A 12,557-nucleotide genomic window follows, 5' to 3' on the forward strand; every position below is an offset into this window, starting at 1 on the left:
GGACAAAAACACACCTTCATACACAAACCTGTAGACTACAGCGGGGAGTTTTACCTATGGGAAGCCATAATCTTATTGACGGCATCGTTATTACTTTCCCATGCCATCTGTTGCATTCTTTAGGTGGTTCATTTCCTCCTTTGTGCCACCTTGAGCTGAGCGTTCACACTGTTTTTCATTTATCCAGACCTTACCTCATACGACCCTCTCTACTCCCTCCTCCCCCTTTGTTTCTCCTCTCTCCCCCATCCTTCTTCCCTCAGGGGGACCGAGGAGGCCGTTTAACTCTCCAGAAAAGGTGGACGTCCTTCCTCAAGGCCAGGCTGACTTGTTCTCTACCCGAGTACGACTTTCACTTCAACATGCTGCGCAGCGTGTTTGTCACGCCTGGCCTCACACCGAAAGACACGCTCTTCTATGGCATCTTCGGCCTGGAGTGGTGAGTTTGGGTTGTCAAGATCTGCGGCTGAGGGGGACTTTGAGGATGTAAATGAGTGAGATAAAGATGAAAGGCAGCAATCGATACACTAAGACAGTTGAAGGAGACAAGAACGGACGAGATGAAAGAGGGGCGAGACAAAGAGAGGAGAACATTTTCATCCAAATGATGTGAAAAAAAAGAAGTTGGGTGGAGTTTTACTGCAGTTTGAGGAGAGAATATTAATTAGAAATGCAGATGAGCTAAAAAGAAGTTAAAGAAAAGTTAACCTGTGAAATCTTCACCGTGGCTGCTGCTTTCTTTGCCTTTCATTAATTCCTTGCAAAAACATTAAATGTATGCACTGATGAAAAATGTGTCTTGTTTTGTAACTGCATTTTAAATGAACAGTCGCAGTTAGCTGATATCAGAGACAAACCTCTCCGTTGCTGCTTCACAATAAAAGCTGATTCATAGTTTTTCGGTTACACATCTGTAATGTGAAGACATAGAAGTAGAACATGATGGGTTTAATTTATCAGCAATCTCAGAAGCCATCAGCGATCAGTCTGACACAATAAGCTATAATAAGTGTGCTGGTCAGATATCTGCATATAAATACAGCTCATTTAAAAAAAGCTAATATAAAGCTAAATTGGCATTGGACAAGAGTCAGTCATCTGTTCTGCCTCTCCACACAAACTGCAGGGTTTCCCTGACATTCATTCATTTATTCGCTGCGGCCCACCAGATAACATCTGCCCCCACATATAGATTTTTAATATTTTTTGAAATAAGATCTGTTTGTTAGTAACACGATTTGAATATGTAAATTATACCATTGAGATATCTGTTTATAGATATAAGTTGAGCCGTAACTTAATACAGTTCTTACACAGTGTGAAGAGAGTGAACGGGTTATAGTAAGGCTCTTGTGGAGAAGTCTAACACTATTAAAAAAACTACTATACAGAGAGTTAGTTACTTACTTACCTCAAATAGCTATTGCAGAAAAAAATGCAGACTAGTACCATAAATGGGGTTTGATTTCAGGAGAATGTAAGTGATTATGACTGTAGCCCTTTTGTGTGAACTAGATTTCACTGTTTAATGTGGTTCATTTCTGCCAGAATTCATTGGTTGAAAAGCGAATGCTATTCCGTAGCAAGATGTTTTGTGTTGTGGAAAGCATAAACTGACATTCAGACAATCGTTATCTTCAGTGTTTTTGTTGCTGCTGTCTCTTCTCAAGCTCCATCTCTTACCTCAGCTCTTACTAGACCTCTCTGAAACCATTTTGTAGCGTTCTCCTCCTCCCCTCCTACTCTTCTCAGGGATGTATGACTTTTAACCGTCTTCATACTATCTCTGTGCTCATCCCCTCCCCTGTGCTTTTCTCCCGTTTGTCTCATTCTGTCTTTTAGGTGAGCCACTGATCTACTGTACTTCTTCAGCTGTCCCTATGGCAACACTGGGTTTATTGCTGTTATTGTTCCCAGCCTGTGTGCTCTGGTCTTTTTCTCACTCTGTGTGTGTGTGCTGTCTTTAGGAAAAACGTTAAGGCGTCTGCGGTGTGTCGGTTCTCTCTGTCTGAAGTCCAAGATGCCTTTCAAGGACCCTACATGGAGAACACAGACTCTGGGTCTAAGTGGAAGGAGTACACTGGAAAGATCCCTGACCCACGACCTGGAACGGTAAAAACACAGATGCACACACATTGAGCCTAATGCAGCAACATTCTCTTAAATGTTTCTTATTTTTTCTCTTAATTTTCTGGTAAAAGAAAATATAAGAAAAGTCAGCTCCAGATGCACTAAGTGCTCTTAACCACCCAAATTTGCTTTTATCCAGGTGCGCTTAATAATGAATCCCATTTAATAAATAAAAATATTTTAAATAATTAAAAGAAAAAGTCATTACACATACAGTGGTCTAGATATGAGAAGCTGGAAACATGAAATGTTTTTTGCATGAAAAATGTCATATGATAAAAGTGCACCAAGTGTAGAAGCCCTGGAATTTAATAATACAGTCAGTATAATTACTCTAAAACATTTTCTAAATGTGATCAAATGATATTAATGCTTTTTTTAAAAAAATGCCTCAAATATAAAACTTAGATTTCCTTGTGCTGGACAACTTTTTGTGGACTGTGAAATGTTTTTCTCTTATTTTGGTACACATGCTCTCGACCACTCGTAACATTTTCTCTTGCCTAAGAGAAAAGCAAAGATAAGAAAACATTGGTGAATCCCAAAAATCAATGGGTCCTAACAAAATAAGAGGAAACTCTGGATATGAGCAAACACAAGATAATTATTTTTCATATATTGTTTCTTGCATGAGGCCCATTGTCTCTCAAAAAGAAGTAATGTTTTACTTATCTTCAGCCTTCAAAGATTCACACCAGAAAACTCCAAAAGAGAGCAGATGAAACTGATCCAAAGTAAAGATGAAGTGAAAATGATAGCGAAGATGAGTGACAGCCTTAAGGATGAGGTTCAAAACACAACCAGCTTATGTCAGTGAAACCCATTTCCATGGCGATTAACTCCAGCCGGCAGCTTTGGCGACAATGGCTTAGTGCAGCACTCAGGGCCGTGGCATCGTTAGCAGGAGCAGACATTATCCACTGTAGTGTCACTTCAACACTTTGTAGGACTTAATTCTAACGTTGCTATTAAACGGAAAGAAGAACTGGTCAAGGGCTTTAACTTGGGAGCGTGAAAGCCTCTTAGAGGAGTTGGCTGGAGGGAAGTCGTTTCCTTAGTCAGGTGCAGAGAGAGCTGAGTCGCCCGCGTGTCAGCTCAGGCCGTCTGCTGAACTCACACAGGCTCATTGTTGTCCAAGTGAAAAGTGGCATTTTCTCCAGACACTGTCTTCCACAGGCTTGCGTTTTCCCCTTGATCTCTTAATTTCCCCCTCAGACCATCTCGCTAAGCCTCGTGACATCCTCTCTGCCTTCCACCATCCGTCTCTATTTACAGAGAACTTTATTACAAATGAGCCAAGAATTGTCCCGCTTATCCTTGCAGCCCACATACCCACGTACGTTGTCTTATGCTTATCATCCCCTCTCGGTGGCTTCTGTTCCTGCAGTGTATAACCAACGCTCTGAGGGCCAAGGGCATAAACGTGTCTACTTCCCTGCCCGATGACGTGCTGAACTTTGTCAGGAGGCATCCTCTGATGTCCAAGCCGGTGCAACCATCAGACAGACGCCCCCTTTTATTCAGGCGGACCACAGACTACACACACATGGCTGTACACATGGTCCAAGGCGTAGATGGACGAACATACCACGTGTTATACATCGGCACAGGTGTGTATGAATTCATGCTATGTCAGGTTTTAATAAGGCAATCTCTTAAAGGAATAATTCAGCATTTTGGGAAATATATTAGAAGACTCATGTACACTAAATAAAAAGCGACAGTACAGCCAGGAGCTGGTTAGCTTAGCTAAGCATAAAGACTTGAAACAGGGGGCCTGGCTTACAAATGTGTAGCAAAATCTTTAAAAATCCACTTTGGTTTTCTCCTCTGAGTGCAGCGACTTCCCGGAGTCTTGTTGTCACTTTTGCCGTGCAAACAGTATCAGTTACTAGTTGCATTTACTTTTAATCATATTTCTTAACTTCTATACAGTTTTAGTCAAACTACAAGGTTGTTCTATGGTTATCATGTTGTTGATGTGTTTGAGAAAACTTAAGAGTGCAACTTAATATTTTACCTTGTTACTACTACCCTGTGGGAAACAAAGGCAAAGAAGTGGACCGCTTACCTGTAGTTGTTTACAAGTGTTTACAAGTTAATTTATGTGGCATACTGAAAGCAATCAATAGCTGCCAACAAGGTAGAAAATCAAAATAAACCCAGTGAGATGTTTTGGAAACTGGCTGACAGAAATACATATTACTCTCAGCTGGTAGTACTTGCTACTGCTGTGCTGTTATAGCCCTGTAATTTCAGTGTTTCTCCTCTTTGTATTTGTCACTCAGATGAAGGCTGGTTACATAAAGCTGTGGAAATCGAAGGTCAGCTGCACATCATTGAGGAGCTTCAACCGTTTGAGGAACCCCAGCCTGTTAATAACTTGCTGCTATCTGCAAAACAGGTAGCTTTTTTGTCGATCACACAAACACATTTAAGAAGTAATCTTTGGTCCTACAGTATCTAATTCTTCTTTTTCTCCACCAGATGAGCGTGTACGTCGGCTCTCCATCAGGCGTGGTGCAGCTCCCCCTCTCTACCTGTCACAGATACACCTCCTGCTACGACTGCATCTTCGCCAGGGACCCTCACTGTGCCTGGAACGGAGCCCAGTGTGTGGACGTAATGGCACAAGCAGACAGGTGGGTGCTGAAGGGTGCAAGTGTGTGTGTTATTGGATCAGATGATTAAAGTGCTGCAGGTGCCCTTTAGTGTGTTTGATTTGACAAACCTCAAGTATCACAGTGCCCTGTCACAGTGTCAGCTCCCAGAACTGTTGAGTAATCACAACACTGGCAGAAACTTAATGCTGGCGGTGATCGTAAACATGCAACTGCGTACTTAGTGTGGGCTGATAAAACGTGGATAGATCTGCTGACCCACTTGAAAGCTGTTATGGAGACAATAGATGATATGTGACAGAATACAGCACATAATATAAACAGAGATCTCAGTACATGTACCAGCAATACTGGATATGTTTTTTGTCACAGCAAGTACCTGTTTTTTACTAATATGCTTATTGTTTTTTCTTCACAGATCCACTTTAATCCAGGACATCCAGCAAGGCAGCAGAGGATGTGAAAACACACAAGACGGTATGCAGAAATCTCATCTGCAGCAAGGTGCTGCTGCTTCAAAAAAAGTTTCATTTTTACGCAGTGAATGATGAAAGGGAGATTAAAAATAGAGAATGTTAGGAAGGACTCGAAAGATGCATCGTTGTCATCAGATGGCATGAAGGCCTCTTTGAAAGTTGATTATGCACACTGCGTTGGCAAAAATCCTCTCTTCCCTTCTTTAATCACATTTTTGCCATCTCTGGAGAGGGATCTGTTTGATATTCAAGGCAGGCAAATGCCTTCTCTCTCTTTGCAATTTCAATCCAATAAAATGTAGCATCTTCTGCCCCTTCATTGTTCTCTCTCTGTCCCAGGTAAAATTATTTCAGGAATTAAAAGATATTGGAAATGGAGTTTGTGGCTCAATAATGTTTGACAGCCTTTGATAAAGTAACAGGGTTTTACGTTATTGGCATATAAAACGAGTCAGAGGCTAATTGGTGAGTTTCCGTGTATACTCAACCTGCGTTAGGAATCGTATATTTTTTTTCTTTTTTACTTTCTGTGCATACCACAGATGCCCATATAAAGTACATACTGTTTCACTGAGTATGAATACAATCAAGAGATACAACTTTGTCATAAACAAGCAACAACTTTTGAGGCTAAAGAATAAAGTCACTGTAGAAGGGCCAAAAAACTGCAGTTCCTTGAATGGCCACTTAAGCTGGCTCAAAAACAGAGTAAATCCTCATAGACCCCCATGGTAAAATACCCAATTTCCCCAATTGTCCCATAGCTAATTTCAACATTCATGACAAGTTAAATTTTTTAGAATCTGGCGACATTTTATTAAGGCCCAAAGTCACACACATTTAAGGGCAGGGCAGCCCTAACCCTAACCCTTGAACTTCAACCCCTTGGCTCTTGCTCATAGATCCATAATCCAAAATTTCAGCGGTCAATGAGTTGCCATTTGTTTAAGGCTCAGTTGGTGTGACATATATACTGTTGCATAGTGGCTTGTGGGTCAGAATAGCCAGAAAATCATGCTGGCTTGCATATTGCAAACTGCCACCAGATGCAGTAGAACATCCCTGGTGCTTTTGACGTAGTTCATTTGACATACTAAATCTTTTTCTGGCATACTACAAAGTACGTTAGTATGGGTGTTGGAGCGCACCTTCAGTGTGAAATAAGACTCACAGTATTGACGTGTTTGTGTTGCAGATGTTGTTGTGCGGAGCCGCTCTGTGCGTGTGGGTGATGATGTGCTGCTGCAGTGTGAGCTCAACTCCAACCTGGCGACGCCCCTCTGGACTTTGGATGGCAGCGAGTTGCAGGGCTATGGCCTTAACTCCGGCTTCAGAACTGGCACCGACGGCCTGCTGATCATCGAGGCCCGCCAGGACCAAAGTGGGCTGTACACCTGCTACGCTGTCGAGAACAACATCAAGGTCCCCATGGTTACCTACAATGTCACCATCCGTCTGGACCTGCCTCCTCCCCCACCTGTTGAACCAACTGAGGACCCTTATAGTCTCTTCGCCACCCTGCCAGCGCCCACTGAGCGTCCCTCCTCCGAGAGGCCCCTGCCTCCACCCCCGGCCCCTCTTCTCCCCCACTCAGAGCTGCTCTCCCCCAGGAACATGGAGGCCATGTACCTGTCCCTCATCACCATCCTGGGAGGCCTGTGTGTGGTCCTCACTGTGGTCCTTGTCTACGTGGGCTTCTGCCTGCGAGTGGGCAACAGAGGAAAGTACTCATTACGTGCCGCAGCTTCTGCGTACCCAAACAGTAAGAGACACAACAGGAACAGAAAACAACACAGAAACTCCTCCCACATGGAGCTGAAGACCATCTCAAGCCATTGCAACGGCAACGGCATTTCTAACGGCGTTTCAAAGCAGCATAACGGCAACATCCAGGATGGAGGCTTCCTCCAGATCGTCCCTGGTGAGGGTCACCCATCACCCAATAAGGAGCCTCCTCCCCCGGCCCCTCCTCTCCCACCAACCCCGCAGCGTCCCTCTACAGAATGTGACTTCCCCAACGGGCTGTCGGCCACACTGCCCAGCGTCCTGAGGAGGATGAACGGCAACAGCTACGTGCTGCTGAGGCAGAGTGAGTCTGAAAGCACATCACCGCTCTGCTACTCCTTTGCAGAGGAACTCAACAGGATCTTAGAGAAGAGGAAACACACTCAGCTGCTGCCCAGGCCGGATGAGAGCTCTGTGTAGAGAGACATAGCTCCCCCTGTGGTGGGAGGACTGCTGTGTTCTTACCTGGTGCTGAAGTGCCTGTCATATGACTCGTTATTGTTGAGGACTCGAGCAATGAGAGTCTTAACTACATTCTTTACTTTGTTCTGTTGAGTTTTTTTGTTGTTGTTTTGATTGAGAAATTCATTTTCTTTTGTTTTAACCTGTGAGCTGCTTGTCAAGCTTAATTTCCAAACACATAACACGTGAAAATAAGAACTGCCACTGAAGGACCGGGCATGAAATGGAAACAAAGTGTAATCTACCTCACCTCACTACCGCCCAGAATGACTACTGCAGTCAGTCTGTAGTCCAGTCGGAGTATCAGGACTGAGATCTCAACTGCAGAAAGATCCCTGATCCACAAAGCACAAAGCAGAAGACACACACAGACTCCAACGAGAAGCAGAGCCCCATGGGAATATAAATACATGTGAAGACTTCTGCTCTGTGGTGGCCGTATTTGGCTCAATTCAAACTGGAGGGCAGCTAGCCAAAGTTTGTTTGCACTGACAAGTGCACAGATGGCCTATGCATTTTTAAACGTGACATTCACACATTATAAATATTGAGGGAGATGGACGTGGTGAGCAGAGGAATTCGGTTTGCGAGGTTTTTCACTTTTAATACTGACTTAATCAATTGCAATAACCAACACAAAAAAATACAAAGTAACTCATGATGGCACATAACACTTTACACCAGCCATCAATAAGAAAAGGTGAACTAATCATTATTTAATATCACTAACAATCATTTTTGTAAATTTCTTAATATATCACCTTGTTTTACATGTATTGTTAATGACATAGTAATATACCGTATTTAATTATTAATGAATGAAAATATTAATTATTCAGATAGTCTTTTATATGTTATTAATGGTAAGAAATTAAATTCATAACCCTTGACAGCCACAGCTAATGATTTGTTGGAGTTAAACTTTTAATTATCACAAGAATATTTTCAAACAAATAAGCATAACTGTACTGGAGCCCTAATTTATGGCTGCAGCTGAAGCAATCCATTATATATGGTTAAAAATTGCCTTATGGTGAAGCCGTATATTGGCTTTTATTATAATTATAACATTTCATCTCATTTCAGCAGTTCCCACAAACAAGAAACAAGTGGCCAATAAACAAAAACATTTTTTAAAAAATCAAGAATAAACAATTAAATGATGTTATTTAACCTTTACATAATCAGAGAAATATTAAATAATGATTATTTCACCACACGTTAATTGACAACCTGAGGAAAATATGACAGTATTATTTTAATGCACTTTAAATACCAGTTTTAAAGGAGAGGTATTGGATTGCTTTTATGGAATCTGACTCTGCAGCCTGTCAGGAACCAGAGGAGCTTTTTTATTGGCCGCTTCTCAGCATGAGGAGCTGCAGCAGTGAAGGCCGCAGCTTTGTCAGCTGGACATCGTTTGACTCGAGTGGATTAGAAGGAGAAAACTGACTGTGGCTCATCTGAGCCTCAATCCTCCGCTGAGTGACACCCTGCATGAGACTGTAACGCAGAATGACGGACTGTGAGGGCACAGCATTCGCCAAAAGCATCAGAGGTAAATCATTTATATACCTTACCAACACATCATCTCTCCTACACAGGCACTTTGCCAAACAAGCACTTAAAGGAATAGATCAAAGAGTTGGAGCGCGAGTTCGCTGCACTGATGTTTTAAAGACTGGATACATACACAACGCTGAGAACTCAGTTTTATCTCACACTTTACTGGATTTAGATCCATCTGCAAGCTGACAGCTTGTTGATCTGACTGCTGGGTTGTTTTTAATTTGTGGAAACGTTTAGGTTCAGAGATGCACAAATGAAAACATGTGCTACAGACTGATTCATAGATAAACTGTATCACCTTAAACATTTATGAGGGGAACCCAACCATGGTAGACATTAAAGGAGCTGTAAACTAAATTCAGAGCATGAACGCAGCAGCAAACAAGTATTTTTAATGTAAACATGTAGTGGAGTAATGGCGTCCCGAGCAGAGAATGAAGTCACACTCCTTCTGTGTGAGTTGTAATCCGAGCTTCTCTGTTGTTTATTGTGGTATATATAAAGCATAGCAGCGCATGCATGTTGGTGCATGCGACTCTGTGCGTGTGTGTCCCACAAGCCTGTTCGCATTCTGAACTCTTAAAATACTGCTGCTTTGACAGTGAGATGGGATAGCAACCCCGAAAGCCACCTTTTACATGCGACTGTAACGGTGCTGGACAGTGTTAGGTGAGAACGTGGCCGGACAGAACCGTTGCATAACGCATTAAGATGGTGTCAGGTTGAAACGCTGCCAGTAATGACGTAATGTAAGGAGCATGAGGGCGCTTATAGGGTGGGAGTGGTGGTGGACTGGTCCAACAAGCCTCGGACTTCCATGCGGGAGTCTGGTGTTCACTTCCCATGTGATTGTGATGAGTTTTTTTCTAGACCTTACCATTTGCCTCCATCCCCAATCCTAACCATCACATCATCATGCTAGCATGTGCGTTTGTTGATGTTTCTGGTTGCGATGTGCTTGTGTGCCACGTTATCCCACCATGTGTGTCACGGTAGCAGCATCTCACAACATAAACAGCAGATATAGAAGGATACCGAAGACATAATATGTAGACGCGGTAGTCCACTGCAAAGTGCCAACATGCGATGACTTGGGAAGGCTTACTTATCACTGCCACTCTGCTCTGACCTCATACAGCAGTTACCACTGGTAACATAATCTCCACCCATGGCGTTGTGGCAGAAGTCTAGCGCCCACCCTCGGTTCCCCCCTAGATTAACAGCATTAGCTCTGTCAGCACTGTTTGCACTGCTAGCACTGTTAGCTGCTAGCCACCAGCTCAGCCACATCTGTGTTAAAAACTGTGTACATACAACCTGAATCAGACTCTGGATCATAGATGTCCACTGAATGTCGTATAAAACTCCTTAAAAATAGACTCCAATTCTTAAATTCTAGAAATCAGGGTGACAGAGGAGTTTCATGCTCGACTCTTTGGTTCTCAATTTAATTCTTGACATTTCTTTTGCGATTTCCTCTTTACAAAAAATTAAATTAATATTATAAGTCACTCTTCTCACTTTTATCACCAGTCATTATCATTCATTATCACTTAGTTTATTTCTCTTATCAGTGTCCTTATGCCGCATCTCCTGTCAGAGGGCAGCATTAATTAAACACTCGTCTGACCTTTAAAGCTGAAGGAGACAGAGAAGAGAGACGGAGTTAGAGATCTTCCCCAGGGACTTACAGTGTGAAACACAACTCCAAGCTCCCAATTATTTTCTCATACCCTCGGGGTCAGACTGCGGATTTGTATTTTATTACTGTATATCAAAATAAAAATGCAAAAGCATCTCAAGGATACACCATAAGCTTATATGCATATATAGCAATGCATACACAACCATAGACGGTCCTGAGGCACAGTTGCATTATGGCACATGTGATTGAATCTAACAAGCCTGTGATGTCAGTGTTTGAGACGCTGTACGTGATGCTGTGGTTCACAATAAGCTTTCTAGTCAGCGACACTGATCAAAGTCATGAAAGAAGAAAGACATAGATGCTCACTTCACACATTAAAAGCCTTCATTAAAGCCCTTTGACCTCAATTCAAAGCACGAGACAAGGTGAACACAATGGCAGGGTTTTATTTGTGGAGTTTTCATTACATACTGCAAAAATGCAAATATGTAAATTCTTCATGCACTGTCCACATATAGTCAGATCTGATGCTGTGATTGCTTTTTAACAAACCATTCAATGGAAACACATTGCTGAGACTAACTCTATTTTTTTCCCTTTTTCTCATTGCAGGTCTGATGTGTACAGGTCAGTTTGAGTTTTTCTTAATTTCATTCCTGGGGAAATCATCTCTGCAACAGCGTCAGATGGCAGGACCCGCTGCAAAGATGTTTTTTTAATGAGCAGTGAAATGAAATTCAGCATCATTAGTGGACAGCGGAGTCAGAAGAGAAAGAGAAGCTGGATAAGGGCTACAACATGAGTCTACAGCACCTCCAGCTCCGCGTCCTCTCAACTGGAATGAAAATTGTTGGCTGCACCGAGCAATGTCTGTTCTGCAGACAACAACTCTCTGTGTGCAGAGAGCGTCCTCGCTTCTGTTTGATGCAAACTTAGACCAAACTCAATGTATGATGACCTTTTTCTTACACTTGCTGCATGAATTATGTTTCGAACCTGCTGTGTTTTTCTTCCCTTAAAGTCAAAGAAACAAAGACTCATCTTAATATTAATGAAAAGTGCCAAGGTTGTTTAAAAAGAGCTTTGTGAGCCTATTTTATTGCAAAACCAGAAAAAAAAAAGATTTTAAAAAAGGAGCATATTTATTTTGTAATTTTGTACATTGTGTTTTGGAAGTTATTGTCAGTGTTGCTGTTTAGATGCCACTTGTGAGAAACAGGAGGGTCACAAGTCACCTGTGTTGCACAAAATGTAATAAATAGAAGCACGGTAGCCAAAAGCATGCAGAGGCTGCACCAGCACCACAGAATTTAATATTTATAACCTACAAATGAGAGGAAAGATACAACAATTTACCCTTTCAATTTAACCTATTAATTAGGGATCATTCACTTTATCTGTCACTGTATATCTGCATATTTTGATCTCTATTTGCATGTTACATCATGCTTGCACACAAAGCAAATTCTTTTCACTAAACTAACACAAAGAATAAAAGGACAGTGGGTTCCTTCTCATTTCAGCCATAATGAGTTCAAATAAAACTTTGTACTTCAACCTCTCCCTCTCCTCAACATTGCTTGTGTATATTTGCACTCTCACATTTCACAAAAATGGAATGAAACTTGTGTTTTGTATCTTAGAGGTTTAGCAAATTGTAGGAGCTGGTAAATGTTGTCACACATTCTGGAAAAAGAGGCTTCTGCTGCTGGAAGCTGGCCTGAGCTCCTGCTGCACAGCCTAGGGCTGCAAGACAGCACGGCACAGAGTGGTACGGAAAATGTTGATGTCCTAGGACTGGTTCGGATCCAACGTGACTGTCTCAGGACGTTGTTGCTGACAAAACACAAACATACACTATTTCCT

General features: G+C 42.2%; 1 protein-coding gene across 2 annotated transcripts in view; it reads left to right on the top strand.

The window, feature by feature from the left end:
* The window catches only part of LOC121954565 (semaphorin-4G-like), a 28,917-nt gene extending 17,100 nt beyond the window's left edge, over window positions 1-11,817 (top strand). For both annotated transcript variants that reach the window (XM_042502148.1, XM_042502147.1), the window contains exons 9-16: window positions 264-439; window positions 1,968-2,112; window positions 3,518-3,740; window positions 4,419-4,534; window positions 4,618-4,772; window positions 5,170-5,228; window positions 6,423-9,032; window positions 11,304-11,817. In XM_042502148.1, coding sequence (XP_042358082.1) covers window positions 264-439; window positions 1,968-2,112; window positions 3,518-3,740; window positions 4,419-4,534; window positions 4,618-4,772; window positions 5,170-5,228; window positions 6,423-7,432 — 1,884 coding nt within the window. In that variant the 3' untranslated portion in view covers window positions 7,433-9,032; window positions 11,304-11,817. The remainder of the gene's footprint in view (window positions 1-263; window positions 440-1,967; window positions 2,113-3,517; window positions 3,741-4,418; window positions 4,535-4,617; window positions 4,773-5,169; window positions 5,229-6,422; window positions 9,033-11,303) is intronic.
* Window positions 11,818-12,557: the final 740 nt, after the last annotated feature.

This window comes from Plectropomus leopardus, chromosome 15 (genome assembly GCF_008729295.1).
Source record: "Plectropomus leopardus isolate mb chromosome 15, YSFRI_Pleo_2.0, whole genome shotgun sequence".
Lineage (NCBI taxonomy): Eukaryota > Metazoa > Chordata > Actinopteri > Perciformes > Serranidae > Plectropomus > Plectropomus leopardus.